At 36.8% G+C, this 18,267-nt stretch overlaps 2 protein-coding genes across 3 annotated transcripts in view; both read right to left on the reverse strand.

Moving 5' to 3' along the window:
• LOC113512097 (tRNA:m(4)X modification enzyme TRM13 homolog) overlaps window positions 1–18,267 on the reverse strand; it is a 232,565-nt gene that overhangs the window by 74,523 nt on the left and 139,775 nt on the right. The window lies entirely within an intron of this gene.
• Window positions 1–18,267, reverse strand: part of LOC113515824 (prothoracicostatic peptides-like) — a 116,786-nt gene that overhangs the window by 5,535 nt on the left and 92,984 nt on the right. For both annotated transcript variants that reach the window (XM_052893903.1, XM_052893902.1), the window contains exons 2-5: window positions 11,319–11,414; window positions 9,076–9,555; window positions 8,334–8,438; window positions 935–1,043 (exon numbers count right to left, since the gene is read on the reverse strand). In XM_052893903.1, the coding sequence (XP_052749863.1) occupies window positions 935–1,043; window positions 8,334–8,438; window positions 9,076–9,555; window positions 11,319–11,414 (790 nt within the window). The remainder of the gene's footprint in view (window positions 1–934; window positions 1,044–8,333; window positions 8,439–9,075; window positions 9,556–11,318; window positions 11,415–18,267) is intronic.

Here is an 18,267-nt window from a genome sequence, read left to right on the forward strand (position 1 = left end):
GTTCGGTGTTCAATGCAATATGAGACATTTCGCTTAATTCGTCATGGTTATGGTCATATAAACCCCTTAATTTTTATATTTCAATAAATCCAAATGTTTTTCATTTTGATTACATTTACTTTTAATTGCTCGTGTTTGCTCGTGGCATACGTATAGTTCGCCAAAAATGATCACACAAAAGTCTATTTGGTAGTTTGCCAAATAGCTATCTATTGTCTTCGCAGCGGTGCTGCTGCTTTATTAGCTAACCGCCTAAGTTTCCTTACAATTCAATAAGAGTCTGACCTGGAGAGAACTTCGCAGCTCGTTATCCATAATTCAAGACTTATATTAAAATTATTACTTATCTAAATGGAACCAAAGTTCTCAAAGTTAGACATAAAGCATAGACTAGTCTTTGCTTCGAAATCTCTGTTAATTTTTTATAAGTTACAATCCATTTTCCTATTTTATACTACTCATTTCTATTTTTTTTTTCATGAAATGTTTTTATTATTTAATAAATGTGAATATACGTGACCGACTTCAAAATCTTACTCCCATATAATGCAAAAGAGTTCCATCAAACACCCTTAGACAAGTGGTAATTAAATCTATCGATAGGACCGTTATGGCTGTTGAGTCCACGAGATAAAATGGGATAGGTAAGTCCGGTGTCTTCCTTGTTTTTTCTCATGCGATCACTAACCGAAACGATTCCATTGATCGATTCGTTAATCATTTGTCCGGTGCCGTTCAACTAATAACATTAACAGTAAATTACAGATTTAATTTCTCCTATACACAAAACCTGCTGCTAAAAAAATAAGCTTTTGAGAACACCAAACTAAGTAATTGTACTAGTAACTAAGGAGGAACTACACGGGAAAGTAGTAGACTATGTCACGGTTAGTGTCGCTATAATGAACAAAGATGTTAGTGGCCGTTCCATTACCGCTGTTGAACTGGTTCTGCTTGACAGGCCGCTTGCCCCACGCGCCGTGTAACGCTTGCCACGCCTTCTTCTCTGGTGTTTCTATTGCTGTTCTCTCGATGTTTTCCAGCTGTTGATTAAAATAAGATGTTATTTAATATATGTACTCCAGACGTAGTCAGGAGAATAGCCATGGCCAAACAAGCCTTCAATAACAAAAAACACCTTTTACTGGCTAAGATAACAAGAGATATTAGAAAGCGGCTTATCAAAACCTATATCTGGAGTATAGCTTTGTATGGATGTGAGACGTGGACATTAACTTAGAAGGAAATAGATAAACTTAGAGCCTTTGAAACGTGTTGCTGGAGAAGGATGGAGAAAATTAGCTGGAGAGATCGGATTAGCAATGAGGAGGTCCTGCTTAGGGTTAAGGAAAAGAGACAAATTATTAGAACTATCGAGGACAGAAGGGGAAAAATGTTAGGACACTTGATATGACACGACGAAATTATGAACACTATAATAGAATTAGGATAGAAGGAAGGAGGGGAAGAGAGAGATCGAGGCATAGTTACATCAGGCAGATCAAGGAAGGAGTTGGTGTTGTGTCGTATCAAGAGGTGAAGAGACTCGCTGAAAATCGTAGTGAGTGGCAAGAGCTCCACCGACAAGAGCGCAGCTCTTAAATAGGATATATAGATTCCAAGTTATAGTTTAATATACATCGACATTATCATATCAGTCTTTAATTGTCCCATTCTGAACATAAGCCTCCCCCATTGGGGGTTTTCGCCAGTTGTAGCCACGCATGGCAGATGGATTGGCAACCGCAGTTAGGCTTTGGAGATATTTTAAGATGGTCGCTGCTGCCCATCTCTTAATAATGTTTTCTTAGTCGCCTCTTACGACACCCGCGGGAAAGGAAGGGGTGGCCTATTAGGTGAAATTAATAAATAAGAACATTGAGTCTCACGGCTGTAAGATCGTGTCGAATTTTCTTAAGATTGAGTTATACTAGATGGTTTTTTTATGGGTGAAAATGGTATGGCGGCGCTGGCGGAGAAAAGCGAATGAAAACAGGCCAGTTAGCTCATCATGATGAATTCATCAGGAATTAACCATGATAGTTTCCAGGGAGAACCGCGAGGACGTCGACCTGGTTGGGTATATTGCTAGCAATGGGATTCTCAGTCTCCATTACTAACAATCCCTTTCCCCGGCAAAGTAGTTTTTGAGTTTATTCATTACAAACATACATACATACAAAAACACAAATCTTTCCTCTTTAAAATATTAGTGTAAATGTAGATTTAGTTAATAATAATAATGATTTTCAGGTATTTTCTGATACTTCGGCACCTCCCATTTTTAACCAGATACAAATAATACGACAATACAGTAACGATGTTATGAATTATGAAGTTTTTTGTCATAAATATTAAGACCTGTGCAGCCAATGGACAGCCGTATACTTGAGCAAGTCGTGTGCGTTGTAGTAAACAATTTCTTTTTTAATTTTATTTCTATATTATGTCCAGACAAAAATTTATCGAAGACTCAGTCTCGATGGATTTGAATTTGAAAAGTCTTGAAAGAGGAGCAAAAACAAAGTTTTTTTGTTTTCGGACATTGACTCTAGTCTGTGAAGGCCATATGCGTCGTTTAAATAATAAACTGAACAACACTTATACTTAATAATAATAATAATAATGTGTGTGAGCTGTGAATTATTGGAATAATAATAATTTTTATTTCTGAATTTTTTGGTCAATTAAATATTTATTAGTAACAATATTATTAAAATTAAATTTGAGTAAATTTACACACACAATACACACACAATACACACACACACACACACACACACACACACACACACACACACACACACACACACACACACACACACACACACACACACACACACACACACACACACACACGTACACACACATATATAATATATTAAATAGTATACAGATAATCACCGCTGTACAATTCTATTGGAAATTGTGCAGCAGCGATTAACGTATACACAGTGCAGCCTGCTCGCTATCATACTCAGGATGCTGTTGGCGCTGGCACGTACTCTGCGCACCAGGGATGCGCATATAAACAAATGAATTAAACGTTAAAGATCAACTCAAGCTTTTTATTTGGAAATATACAATAATCGTTTGTCGACGGTGTTGTTTCACTTATCTTGTTAGTGTAACCGCAGATAGAATATAAACAGAAGCCGCAGAGTCGTTGTAGATATTAAATCAATTATCTTTCGATAACACAACAAACACTGTAAACGCAAGAACCAATATCGTAACATAATTATCTTTTATTTTCAATCGCCAAAAATGAACTATATATATATATATATATATATATATATATATATATATATTCTTTATTGCACTTGTAAGTTACATATAAAATAATCTATTTATAAATGTTGTGAGCAAGGGTGGACTTATCTCTGACAGAGATCTTTTCCAGTCAACCCAGTACAGTAAGAAAGCATTTCGTTAGCGGGCAGCTGAAGTGCTACAACTATTAATACATTTTTTATGTGTATTGTGTGTGTGTGTTTTTTTTTAATGGATGATATTGGAATTGTGTCCCCGCCTGCGCTATCGATATACGCTGTCGAGGCACCAGTGAGAGATGATAGGTGAGGATGAAAAGGCCGGTTAGTTAGATTATCCTGATGAATTCGCTCTGAACTAGCACGATGGTTATCAGAGGAAACTGCGAGGATGTCGACTTAACAGAATGTAGTGTTAGCAAAGGGCTACTAAACCTTCTTACTAACAGTTTCTTTTCCCCTCAACTTCACTATGTTATGCCCGTATAGTTTGTCATTTTACTGTCATAAACCCTTCTTCCAATTTTCAAATCTAAACATTGCTATGCAGGCACACACAGCTGTGCTTGGCGGCAGAAATACTCTCGATAGATGTGCCCAAGTAGACGACCTTCGTATAAAGTCTTTAGCTTTTAGTTTTTTGGTAATTTCATACAATTTTTCTCAAGATTGAAGTAATTTTTATTTTGTGAAGCTAAATCTTAAATTAAATTAAAGTTGAAGTCGGTTTTTTATTAGATTAATTTAAAGAGTTTAAACACAAAATCTCAAGTGTCTCTCTCGTTCTTAATAAATATTAGCCGTTATATTATTAATGAATTTCTATTTCGGTCACGCAAGTCGTTGGCTCTGTACCCTGTCAGGTCGACCTCCATGTGGTCCTCCCTGGAAACCATCATCACGATGGGCTAACTAACCTGCTTTTTCATTCTCACTTATCATTCCTTACTGGTGCCCCGCCAGCGTATACCGTTAGCGCGGGCGGGGTTACCATTCCATTATTATCCAAAAAAAAAAACAATAAATGTAATTTTTAATGTATTAATTAGATAATACATAATAATTCGAGTCACTGTTTCCTATAAATAAATCAAGTTAGAAGTATATTCTTAAAAGTTGCTTTTGGTGCCAGCGTTATCGTTATAAATGTAATTTATTTGTAGGTGTTAACGTCATTGGAGAAATTTGTAACTTTACGTGTACATTTTATAAATATTTAATAATATTTATACTAATATACAAAGTAAATTTGTTTGTTTGGAAGCGCTAATCTCTAGAACTACCGTGTGGTAGTTCCAGATTTATTAAGGTAGTTTTTTTTATGCAACTTAGAATGGTAAACAGTTGTAGATTTGAAAAATTCTTTTTGTATCAGATAGATCTTTCTTTAGAAATGTTATAGGTTATTCAACATTATAGATATCACAAGATGTATTGTGTCTCCCATTACTCATCATTGCGAGACACTGCGAGGGCTATGGTTGAATGTAGGTTGTGCCTTTGTATTCTATTCATTAGTAGCACAAAAAATTTTCTTGAAATACCTTCCATGTCCAGACATTGTTTAGTTACAATATTATATTAGTAAGATTATTTATTATTCAAATTTGGCCCCGAGTCGTTTCTTATGACTTTCAGAGGATAAAAAAGAGTGGTGATACATTATATTGTTATTCTCTCAGGACATAACACTCGGGTCGAAGCTGAGGCGTCATTCCTTTAAAGCTATTTCTAAAATTAAAATTTCAGTTTGATATTATAGTGAAATTATTATTCTAAGGAGCAATATAAATTAAATGTTTAATAGATTTAAGTGAAAATTGTTATAAATTTAGTTTACAATGGTCCATAATTTAAGATTGGGTTTCATAAAAAAAACTACTTTATTGCAATAAAATAAAATAAAAATTAATGGCAAAATCCGTTCTCATAAAAAAAAAACAGTTATCTTGTTTTAAAAACTAAACTACTAATATAATTTTGATAAAATTGCTATGAGAACTATATGAAAGTATATTTTTTTTACATAAAAAAAGAATTTTCCAAATTAGTGAATAACTGACGGAGTTTGAGGTAACAAACATAAAAAATGCCACCGAATAAGGAATTTCCATCTGTTTTTAAAGTCGGTCAATAAATAGTAATTTCGCGTAACTATTCATCATTCATCATTACGATTTCAGCCATTATCCGTCCACTGCTGGACATGGGCTGTCTCCATAGACTGCCATAGGAAACGGTCCTGAACCATCTGCATCCCTGCACTGACTCCCTGCAATGCATTTAAGGTTGTCACTCCATCTATTTTGGTGTCGTCCTACATTGCATTTGCGCATATGGGGTCGTCACCCAAGAACCGTTTTTTTCCCATCGGTTGTTGGTTTCTCGAGCTATGTGACCAGCCCATTGCCACTGCAGCTTGCTTATCCTTCGGGCTATGTCGGTTACTTCGGTTCTTTTGCGGATATCCTCGTTTCGGATTCTATCATGCAAAGAGACTCCGAGCATAACCCTCTCCATTGCCCGCTGAGTTATTTGAAGCTTTTGCATACGGTCAATCGTGTAGGACCATGTTTCGTTTCCATAAGTCATCACTGGCAACACGCACTGGTTAAAGATCTTAGTGTTCAAACTCTAAGGTATTTTGGATGAAAAGTTTTTTTTTTTATACAACTTAGAATGGCAAACAAGCTGACGGCCCACCTGATGGAAAGTGGTAACCGTCGCCTATAGACATGAGCAGTACCATGGACATGACAGAGTATACTGTTTCACCCATGATACCCCCCATGCGTTGACATTCCTGAAAACTTAGGTGTTATTCCTCTGTACCCAGTAAATTCACGCCATATCCCACCCTTCAAACCGTAACACAGCCATGCAAACACAGCTGCTTCACGGTTGAAACACGAATGGGACAGAGGTACCCAAGCAATCGACTTTTGTACAAAGTCTCCCTCTGGTAGCTGTGGCGTAGTTTTCCGAACACGCGTAACTCTTAGTTTAAATTATTACGTTAAGAGACAGGTTTAGATTGTTGGCGCGGCGCCAAAAAAACGACTTAACTATTTAATTACTTATTTTTTTTACACCGTAATTACAGGTTTATAATATTTAACTGAAATAAGTGATACCCAATCACAGCAATTGGCCGTGTGGTCCTGGTATAGAATAGGCCCCTTCTTTCCTGTGGGTGTCGTAAGTAGCGACTAAGGGAACTTAAGGGTAGAGGGATAGGTAGCAGCGTCCCTCTTAAAACATCTCTAAAAGTCTAACTGCGGTTGCCAACCCACCTGCTAAGCGTGGCAACTACTGGCAAAACTCCCCTTATGGGGGAGGCTTATGTTGAGCAGTGAACAGTTAATGATGATGATGAATCACAGCAATTGCCTAGATCTCATACTAGGATATGAGGTTATGAGGAACCAGGAACCTCGTTTACCCTTGGTCGCCTTTTACGACACCCACGGGAAAGGAAAGGGGCCTATTCTATGCCGGGACCATACGGCCATTTATATATAGGGATAATTTACTATAAATTGGGGGAAAGGGATTGTGATTGTAGTGATGGAGATTGAGAATCCCATTGCTAGCAATATACCCAACCAGGTCGATCTCCTCGCGGTTCCCTCTGGAAACTATCACGGTTAATTCCTGATGAATTCATCATGATGGGCTAACTGGCCTGTTTTCATTCTCATCTATCACCCTTCACTGGTGCTCCGCTAGCGTTCCATTCATTTTCACTCAAAAAAAAAAGAAATTACTATAAATTATTTTAATTCCTATCGCATGGAGACAGACTTTGTTTTAGCAAGCAAACCACGTCGAAATAGCCATTATATATTTTTAAATTCATTGGCTAATGGGAGACGCGTCTCGTATATCCATTACAACGTTAAATTTCTCCGGGGATCGTCGCTGCTTGTTGCGCCTCGCGCCCTCACGTCATGTACCTTCACGTGGTAAGTCCCCGGGGCAACCGCGACACGATGTATACCATAACTTTACAGGTATGTTTCTTTTGACATTCAAATTGGCATCAGATTTTAAATTTTAATTTTTTTCACATTACTGTGAATAAATGCAAAGGCAATGGAGACGGCTATGTTCAGAGTTTCTCTGCGTGATAGAATCCGAAACGAGGATATCCGCAAGAGAACCGAAGTAACCGACATAGCCCGAAGGATAAGCAAGCTGAAATGGCTATCGGTTAGTCATATAGCTCGAAGAATCGACAACCGATAGGCAAGAAAGGTTCTTGAGTGGCGATTTCGTACGGGCGAATACAGTGTTGGACGACATCCCACTAGATGGAGTGACGACTTCAAATGCATTGCAGGGAGTCAGTGGATGTAGGTGGCTCAGGACCGTTTCTTGTGGTAGACTATGGGGGAGGCCTGTGTTCAACAGTGGACGGATAATGATTGAAATGATGATGATGATGACTGTGAATGAACAAACTATATAGTAAGTAGTGACTGAACAAAAAGGAGTATACAACGTAAATGATTAGACGGACAGGTAGATAGGTAACTTTTTATTGTTTTCTTAAAAAGACTACAGTAAAATGATTTTTATGTAATTTATGCTCTTCTAATTGTTATTATTGTTTTTCTAACAATTTAGCATTTGCACATAAAGATAAATAATAGGTAGGTTTATTGCTGAAAGAAATTTGTGTCAAGCAACCTTTAGATAACGGGAAGTAGCTAAAAACGTCATGGTTCGAAATGCGATACCTACATAAGTAATGTATGAAATTTTTATAATATTAAAAGTAATATTTTTATAGTATTAAAGTAAGTAAACGAATTGAAAAGAGAAACTGATGAGTTCTTTGCGGGTTCTTCTCTATGGGTAATAGTAAAATGTTAAAGAATGACTAAAATGATTTAAAAGTGCTTGCAAACAAGTCTATTTTAATAAAAAATATTTCTGTTCTAAAAAAAAGTACTGCATCCCCCTCTAGAGCTACTTTAATGACTTTTGGACATTTTTCATCTTCTGTACTATTGGATTTCTTGTCACACTTATGAAATATAGATATGTATGTACCTGTTGCATGGGGATCAGTTGTTCGATGGCCGCATCGATGTCCTCGTAGTCAGTCTCAGGGCCGGACCGCTTACCCCACGAGCCGTGGAAGTTCGCCCATTTTTCCTGTTGTACATTAATACAAATAAATAAGGATGGGGGGTATCATAGGCGAAACAGTATACTCTGTTATGTCCATGGTACTGCTCATGTTTACAGGCGACGGTTACCACTTTCCATCAGGTGGGCCGTCAGCTTGTTTGCTATTCTCAGTTGTATATAAAAAAAAGGGATTTGTAAAAGAGCTCCAAAGCTTCCTGACTCATTATATTATTATTAGAAAAACATTAAAAATAAAGATTGTGCCCTCAAATTGGTCCTGTGACAATTTTAATAAAATTTCTACAGGAGCAATCTGTAAGTATATACTTTCAGATAAAAAACAATTTTGCAAATCAATTTAGAACTGACGGAGTTGTTTGGTAAAACAAAATACAATCGAATTGAGAATCTAGCTCTTTTTGAAGTCGGTTGAATAGGAGGTGGTAATCACTTCGACTGCATTTTGAATGTTATGGGGTATTTTGAACAACTAGTTGATTAATATTTTGTATTGTTTTTATTTTATTGAGTTTTCTAATTATTCCGTTTATTCGTTATAAAGTTGCAGGAATAGCTATTTAATAAAAATTTAAAAATTTTGAATGGCTTTTAATATATATATTTATAATTTTAATTTATGATTTGTATCAAAATTACTTACAGGTGCTCGCTTGCCCCACGCCGAGCTCATGTCCTGCCAACCCCTCTTGCCCCAAGCCGAGCTCATGTCATTCCAACCCCTCTTGCCCCACGCAGAGCTCATGTCGTTCCAGCCCCTTTTGCCCCAAGCTGAGCTCATGTCGTTCCATCCCCTTTTGCCCCAAGCAGAGCTCATGTCGTTCCAACCCCTTTTGCCCCAGGGTGTTTGAGAAAGATCACTCCACGCACGCTTGCCCCACGCAGAGTTCAGATCTTGCCAACCTCTTTTTCCCCAAGCTGAGTTAAGATCCTGCCAGCCACGTTTTCCCCACGCTGAGTTAAGGTCTTGCCACCCTCTTTTTCCCCATGGTGAGTTTAGATCTGACCAAGCCCGTTTACCCCACGCCGAACTCATATCTTGCCATCCCCTTTTCCCCCAACCGCCGTGTAGACTGGACCATGCTCTTTTTTCTTCATCTGTGAGTTCTACTTCGTTTTCAGTCTGAAAAAAGTGGTATTATTTACTGTTCATATTTCTAATGTAATTGTTAACATAAAAACAAAATGTAAGAACGTAAAAGTATAAACTATATTAATAATAATTTGTATTGAGTTTGTTAAGTCGAATCCTGAAAATAGTTCATTGAATTTGTGTTTTAAAAACTAAACTTATGTTTTCTAATATTATACTGTAACGCACAACAATTTAAATACAACGTTTAGGAATGCGCAATGAAGAAAATTAGAGAAACAATGCGAAGTTTGGGAGAAAAATCACAGGGCACAATTATTAACAGGCGAGTGAGCGCAACAAGTTGTTTTATTATTCTATTAAAGCGTCCGCAGCCGCTCAGAATGTTAATTGTGCAGATGTTGCGGAGGGCGCTGTGGGCGCAGCCTCTTGTCGAACACTTGCATGCCCTATCAGGTTATTTTTTTATATAAGTAAAATGAGCGGCTATCACGATCATGAACGTTTGCTGTTACAACCTTTATGACATGAAGAGCTTAAGTTATCATTATTATCATATCTTCCTAGGGGGGTTTTTCTAGTAGATGCTATGCTTGTCAGGTAGATTGGCAATCGCAGTTAGGTTACGGAAATGTTTTAAGACACTGCTGCCCATCTTTTGCCTTCCCTTAATCGCCTCTTACGACAAGCGCGGGAAAGCATAATGTCCATCAATTTAAAATACAGTTGTAAAATTGCTTGGTTGCAGAAATAGGCGAGACCGATGTGTCAACAATTTTATAAAAACTCTCAAGATATGAGTATGTGCAAAGTTTTATATTGATTAGATCGTAAAAAAAACAAAATATTCATTATAACTTTTTATGATACATTCACTTAGAAAAGATTTAATGAAAGACAACGGGTGACGCGAAGTTGCAGTACCATAAATAGCTAGTTTCAGTGAAAGCGAATCTATCAGTACCGCTTCTAATGAGGACACACCCGTTTCGGTCGACCGAGTGAAGAAGGGCTTTCTAAGTTTTCCAGCGGCTTTTTAAAATTGGCCGTTTGTTACCACTTTTGCGCTGCAGCCCCTCCAGCCCGCGCCCGTCCAGCGGTCGCTTTGTTCACAATACGCATTTCGTAAGCTGTTGTTTGTCGACAAATACTCGTAAATGTTTTTAAACGAGCTTGTGACTACTACGCGGTAGCTCACTTTCACTCAACTTGTAATCTACTTATATTGTTTCATAAGAGAGTAGAGTACCTTTTAGGTGTATAATGTATTAAAATTATGTTGCGCCTACAATATTTTTAAATAAATTATATATGAATGGGCCAATTGACTTGAATATTACTTATCATTTTCCAGTGGTACCCCGCGTGTATAAACTAATAGCGTAGACTGGGGCTTGCTAGTAATGTGAACCAGTAGTTCTATATTGCTGGTAATTTACGTCTACGTGGTCCCTTTTTTGTTTATAACACAGGGGGCAAACGAGCATGCGGCTCATTTGTAGGTAAGTGACTGCCGCCGCCCGTGATCACTCGCATCACCAGAGGCATTACAAGTGCGCTGACAGCCTTTTAAAAAGGATACCCCTCCCCCCCCGTCAATATCATTGCAATTCACTCCTGATGAATAAATAGTTAATAGTCAATGGTTACATTGAGCCCATTGGCCATCTGAGTTGACTATATCCTCGCCTATCACGCTCCACCAAAATTCTGCAACGTTAACCAATAGAGAAAGAAGGGAAACTGAAATTTTTCGGGAATAGTAATTGAAATTTTTTTAAAATAATTCTCACCTGTTGTGGTGTAACGTCGTGGTGGGTCTCGTCCCCGGCGGCCACCGCCAGCGTCGTGAGCGCCGACAGCCACAGCGCAGCCACGCAGTACCGCATCTATCGCAACAAATATTCTAGGGTTAGACGTGCTGGGCCCATAACCTGTTACGATTGGTCCTATTTATTATTACACAGGTTTTTAAGCAGGAGTAATATTTTGCGTAATCTCAAATACCATTTGATGATGATGATAATTTGAAACATCGAAATCAAGGATGATTTTAACCATCATATTAGGGAAAGTAGTACAAGAATGTATCTTATAAATATGAATTCTGAAAACCGCCAAGTGCCAACAATTCCCAACTTCATCGCAATTTTAAATATTTTGCTATTATAGGCGAAAATAAAATCCCTTTAAATATTTTATTTTTATAATTCTTGAAAACTCAAGTTAAGCTACATTTTTTATTTTATGTCATTGTCAACCACAAAGCTTCTGTAGCCAAAAGGTTCCAGCGGAATCCTATTGTCGCAGAACAGTTGTCAGTCTTCTTATTTTTAAATTAACGGAGAAAGGGATTGGAATTAAAAATTAACAACATTTTTAGACCAAAAGTTATTACATAGTGTAAAAGATATATAGAGGGAAATAGATATCAATTAAGGTTTATTGCCAGAGATCACTATTTGCTTCTCGTAATTAAGAGTTTTTGTGTATATTTACATATTATTATGTGACTATATCATTCCTTGAGGTGAACAATAAAGAGTTTTCATTCATTCATTCGTAATAATATTGAAGTAATATAAAATAACCACTGGATGGAGTGACGAGCTCAAATGCATTGCAGGGCGTCAGTGGATGCAGGTGGCTCAGCACCGTTCCTTATGGTAGTCTATGGTAGTCTAGCCTATGTTCAGCAGCGGACAGATAATGGCTGGGATGATGATGTATACAAGAGTTGGCATCACTGCCGAGTAAACACATCTTTGTACAGCGTAATATTAAATAATGAATTGAATAATGAAATACGCCTGTTTCAAGTATTATTTTGATTATAAACTAAAGAATAAGTGATGATAAATGTGTATATATGTATGTTATCTCGTTAAGAAATACTATTTATCCAAAATATTTAAATACTTGACGAAATATTTATTACGGACAGTTAAGTGGTAAGAAGAAAAAATATATCGACACTTAAACAGTATTAATAATATACATAATATAATGAGGAGTGAAAAATTAAACTCGAGAAAGAAAAAGCAAGTTGTGTTATAATTTACTTGTTAAATACATGTAGCGAGATGGCATAGACATACAGATAATAACTTCACCACAGAAGTGAAGTGATAATTATAATATATAAAGTAAAAGTGCAATAACTAGTAAGTGTACTCGTATATATAAGTGTATATAAGTATATATATGAAACTAATTTGACTTTATACGTTACTATTGCAATATGTTTTTATAATTATTGTGGTGTGGGTATTCGGAAAATTAAAAGTGCACGTCATCCAACAGTAATTTAAAATCGTTAACGGATCTATTACGAATGATAATACTTATAGCTGAATTCACACATAATGGTAGTTCCTTAACGGTGTAACTTATGTAGCATATTTGAAAATACGGCGATGACGACGGCGGCTCGAGTTCGATTACCAATACAGTTCACTTTTTGTATATGTTTTTTTTTTTCTCTTTTTTTTGCCTTATTGTTTAATAATAATAGTAATAGCTGTTGTCTGATATAAATAATTTATAATGAATTATTAATGTAATTGGATTTTAATGGAATATTGTTTATGTATTTGTACTGTCTAGCGATATGTATATGTAGATGTGAGTATGAATTATTAGGTTGACATTATTATAAATAGAATAAGTGAAATGTTTGTATATTTTATGATTTGTCTAATTAATTGTTTATTAATTTATTTGTTATTTTTTTTTAATGACATTATTTGACTAATGGTTTCAATGTCACTGCCGACCCCTTCAGGTCAGGTATCGGATTCCCATAATGTCGCAGCGGGGACAATGTCATTTGATGGTTATGAGCGATGCACAAGTTGTGCACACCCACGTTTTTTTAGAGGACAGAGGGGTTTAAATATACATATTGGAAAGGTACATAAACCTCAATCTTCACCTTTAGTAGATGGCAATATAAATCCATCAGAAATTTCTGTAAATTCCGATCACTCAGACTATAACATACCCCTATGGGAAATTTTGAGTCAGAACAAAAATAACGTTCCAGTAATAAAAAGGATTCCACGGGGGGCCAGGATATCGGTGGCTACAGTATTGAGGAAATGCATTGATAAAGTGGTTTCTAACAATGATATGTTAAGTTGGATACAACTTTTAACTTTTAGTTACAAAGTTCTCAATGTAAACAACAAAAAGGAAAGTGATATATCGCTTACACAGAAAATTAAAAACAATTGTTCTGATGAGATTGTTTTTGCTTCAAACCAACATAATCTTTACAATCAAAGTATTAGAAGGACTAGGCCAAAATTTGATATTATTAAGAGTATTGAGACCAAGATAAATGACGGTGACGTAAGAGGCGGTGCGCAGCTGATTTTTTCCAATGAGACCATTGCTCCGTTTAATGATGAAACATTGCAAGCCTTAATAACCAAGCATCCAACTGCATCTGTTCAGGAACAACTAACAAATCCATCCCAGGAATTAAACCCTGGGCTACAAATTCTTGCGAGAGATGTTGAAGTTGCTATTATGAGCTTTCGTAATGGGTCTGCAAGTGGATTGGATGGGTTATCTCCACAACATTTGAAAGATTTGATATCTAGTACGACTGGTGATTCTGGAAGAGCTTTGTTGGAGAGCCTTGTGTCTCTGGTTAACCACATGTTATCAGGAGGTATTTTGGAGGACATAAAAGAAGTATTTTATGGTGCTAATTTGTGCGCCTTAATGAAAAATAATGATGACATTAGACCTATAGCTGTGGGTACAACTTTGAGACGCTTAGTGTCGAAAATATGTTGCAAAAATATTAAACCCAAGCTTACGGAGCAGTTCCAGCCTAAACAGCTGGGTTTCGGGACTAAGGGAGGTTGTGAAGCAGCTGTTCATGCAGCGAGAACTTTCATTAATTCTGGCAATGGGGAGGTATTTTTAAAGGTAGACGTAAAGAATGCCTTTAATTCCATTGATAGACGTTCCTTTTTAGCGGAAGTTGAAAGGATTGTTCCAGAGGTATTACCGTTTCTAAAACAATGTTATGGCTCGCCATCAATATTAGTATATAACAATCATCCCATAAAGTCTTCTGTAGGATGTCAACAGGGCGATCCAATGGGTCCTGTTATTTTTAGTTTAGCTATAAATTCTATAATCAAGAAACTTCTTTCACCTCTAAATATTTGGTATTTGGATGATGGCTCGCTAGGGGGAAACGCATCAGTCGTTTTATCGGATTTGGAAATTTTGATAAATGATCTAGCTGGAATAGGTTTGCAACTGAATTTTGACAAATGTGAACTTTATATTAAAGGTTCGATGTCAGAGGCAGACAAACATGATATTATTGCTAGATTTGATTCTCTGGCTCCTGGAATTAAAATAGTAGCCATCGAGTCCTTTAATTTATTAGGTGTTCCTCTCATGAACGAATCTATTCCAGCATACGTGGATGAGCAAATTAAAAAGTTTCACCGGTCTTCTGAACGTTTGTTTCATATAAATACACACATGGCATTATTTGTGATGAGGTGGTGTCTATTTGTGCCTAAATTTACATATGCTATGAGAAGTTCAATGCTTTGGAAGTTTCCAGAACAATTGATGAAACTAGATATGATATTAAAGGAAACTCTAATCAAAATTCTAAATTGTCAGTTGGTTGATGATGCTTGGAATCAAGCCACATTACCAGTGCGTCGTGGAGGATTAGGCGTAAGAAAAGTTTCATCTGTTGCTCTTCCGGCATTTTTGGCGTCAGTCCATGCTTCAAACCCTCTTTGCGGAAAAATCATTAACCCTAGTTCGGGTTCCGTAGAGATTTGGGGAGTGGGCGAGGCTGTGAATGCTTGGCAGTTGCAATGTCCTTCATCTGATATGCCTAATATATGTCACTCACAAAGGCAGTGGGATGAACCACTCTGTATTAAAACACAGCAGAACCTTGTAACCCATTGTGAATCCGCTGAAACTCGTGCCCGTCTTCAAGCAGTAGCTGAAAGGGAATCGGGATATTGGTTGCAGGCATTCCCGTCAACTAATACTGGAACGCTTCTCGACGATTGCTCCTTTACATTATTAATAGGTTTGCGGTTGGGTGTAAAAATAGTTCAGCCCCATCGTTGTAGCTGTGGAGCCTCAGTTGAAGAGCTGGGATACCATGGTCTGTCCTGTGTGAGAAGTGCAGGTCGAATACCTCGCCATGCCATGATCAATAACATTATTCATAGGGCACTTGTGATGACACAAATACCAGCGATTTTGGAACCAAATGGCATTTTCCGTGAGGATGGGAAACGACCTGATGGCGTAACTTTGGTTCCTTGGAAAATGGGGAAATGCTTGGTGTGGGATGCGACATGTGTAGACACGTTAGCTCCAAGCCATTTATCTAAATCGTCCTCTTGTTCGGGTGCTGCGGCGGTGACAGCGGAAGCAATAAAGAGGCGTAAATACTCACATCTGGAGGGGTCTTATTGTTTTCTGCCATTTGCTGTAGAGACGATGGGCCCGTGGGGCCCAGATGCAAAGAATTTTTATCGGACGATCGCAGCGCGCCTCATCGAGGTTACTGGTGACCCAAGAGCTGGTAGCTACTTTGCCCAAAAGATAAGTTTGGCAATCCAAAGAGGTAATGCTGCCAGTATCTTGGGTACGCTGCCTCGGTGTGGTGCGTTGGGAGATTACTTTTAATTGTTATTAGTATTTAAGGAATTTTGTAAAAAAAAAAAAAAGAATTATATTTGTATTAGATTTGAACAAAAATAAATTATACTCTGAAGATTTCAGAAAAAAAAAAAACCTTGTAAATATTCTACTCTTTTGATAAATATAATATTTGATTCTTTTGTTTCTTTTGCTAATATTCGTGATATACAATAAAGACTTTACCAATTAATAGGAAAAATTCCAAAAATCACTAAAAACTTAACTTTATGGACACACACTATTATATATGGTTTCTTTCATACATGTGCTTATATTACTTGCATACACCCACTTACACCAACTTGCCTACCTCGCTATGGAATCAAAATTTTTGTTTGTATAAATAAAATCCGTTATTGGCTGTATTCATAAGAGACTTAGCATGTAAGTTATTTTTAAGAGCTGTGGATTTTTGTATAAAATAAAATAAAAAAAAGAGATAATTTTTTAGTGAATTTTGGACGTTGCTTATATTTCTCAAAATTTCGATTGTTACTTTGAAATATTGTAAATATAAATTTGTTTAATTAATAATTCACATCAAATTCGGAGGAACAAACTTTTGCTCTTAGGGGAAATTATACTATGAGAATAGACGAGTAAATATAATATTAGAACAACTTTGGACGCATTAAAATATTGGAAATACGACATATTTCATTCAAAACTTTTAAACCGGAACGAAAACGACGGTTTTCAATTTTTTCTCTGTTTGTGTGTTGGCGTTTCACGTAAAAAGTCCCGAAATAATTTAGTTGAAATGTTAACGGTAAATAAATAAAGTAATAAATGTGTATAGGCTGTGGATAATTAAAAAAAAAAACACGCTACTGTATATACTACTAACTACGCTGTATATACACTGGCGGGGCACCAGTGAGGGATGGCAGGTGAGTATGAAAATGCAGGTCAGTTAGCCCATCGTGACGAATTCTACTAGATTTAACCACGACGGTTTCCAGGGGGAATCGCGTAGAGGTCGACCTGATAGGGTGTATTGCTAGCAATGGGTCAATTAGACCCTATTACTAACAATCCTTTTTTCACCTGTGGGATATAGTTAGCTAGTTGTACTTAAAGTGTCGAGAGGTGATCGAAGGTGATTAAATAGCACAGACACTATGTGATCGCACGTGTTCCCGTATGTAAAGGTCACCGCGTAGGAGACAAGTGGATGGGTCACCGCGGAAGGGCAGCTAATTGTCACTATTTACGGCTTGACGACAAAAAGTTTTTAGAATCTCAGCTGGCTTTTATTTGTCTTAAAGACAACCTTGCAATGTTTCTTTAAGAATCCATTTCTGCATTAAATTTAAAACCTAATTATCTAATAATAATAAGACCCACATAATCACATCATTTGTCTGCTCCTCAAGTTAGGATGTCTTGCGTGGAAAGAATACCTTAGCGCATAACCCAGAACATCCAGGCCCGAGCTAATTCAGAAAAGTACGTTTTATTTTTTGTTCCAACTGGGAATCTTACCCGTTATCTATAGATGTTTTTTTAATGGATGACAATGGAATGGATTCTGCCTGCGGTAACAGTGAGGGATGATAGGTGAGAATGAAAATACGGGCCAGTTAGCACATCGTGATGAATACACTTGAAATTCAGCACGATGGTTTCCACGTGGAAGTCGACCTGGCCAAGTATATTGCTAGCAATGGAACTAGTAGTTCGCATTACTAACAATTAACAATAAGAATAAGTAAGTCTTTTTTTATCCGAAAGGTTATAATTTTAGACTGGTGATATAGAAATTTCATCAAAATCGGTTCAGTAGTTTAGATTTTGAATCGAAATAAATGATTTTACCGCAACGGAAATTGGTATTTTTTGTTTTGTGCAATTTATTACGTGAAAACATCTCTGTACGTACATATAATATAACAAACAAAAGATAGAAGGACAGTTATCACTTCCTGTCAGGTGGGTGGGCCGTAGGTGTGTAATTCATAGCAGGGAAAAAGTCGCCTTGAAAGTTTCAACTTTTATTAAATATTAAAATTTATTTATACACTGCGGTACAAA

The sequence above is a fragment of the Galleria mellonella genome, unplaced genomic scaffold (genome assembly GCF_026898425.1).
Source record: "Galleria mellonella isolate WM207_F2 unplaced genomic scaffold, CSIRO_AGI_GalMel_v1 utg184, whole genome shotgun sequence".
Lineage (NCBI taxonomy): Eukaryota > Metazoa > Arthropoda > Insecta > Lepidoptera > Pyralidae > Galleria > Galleria mellonella.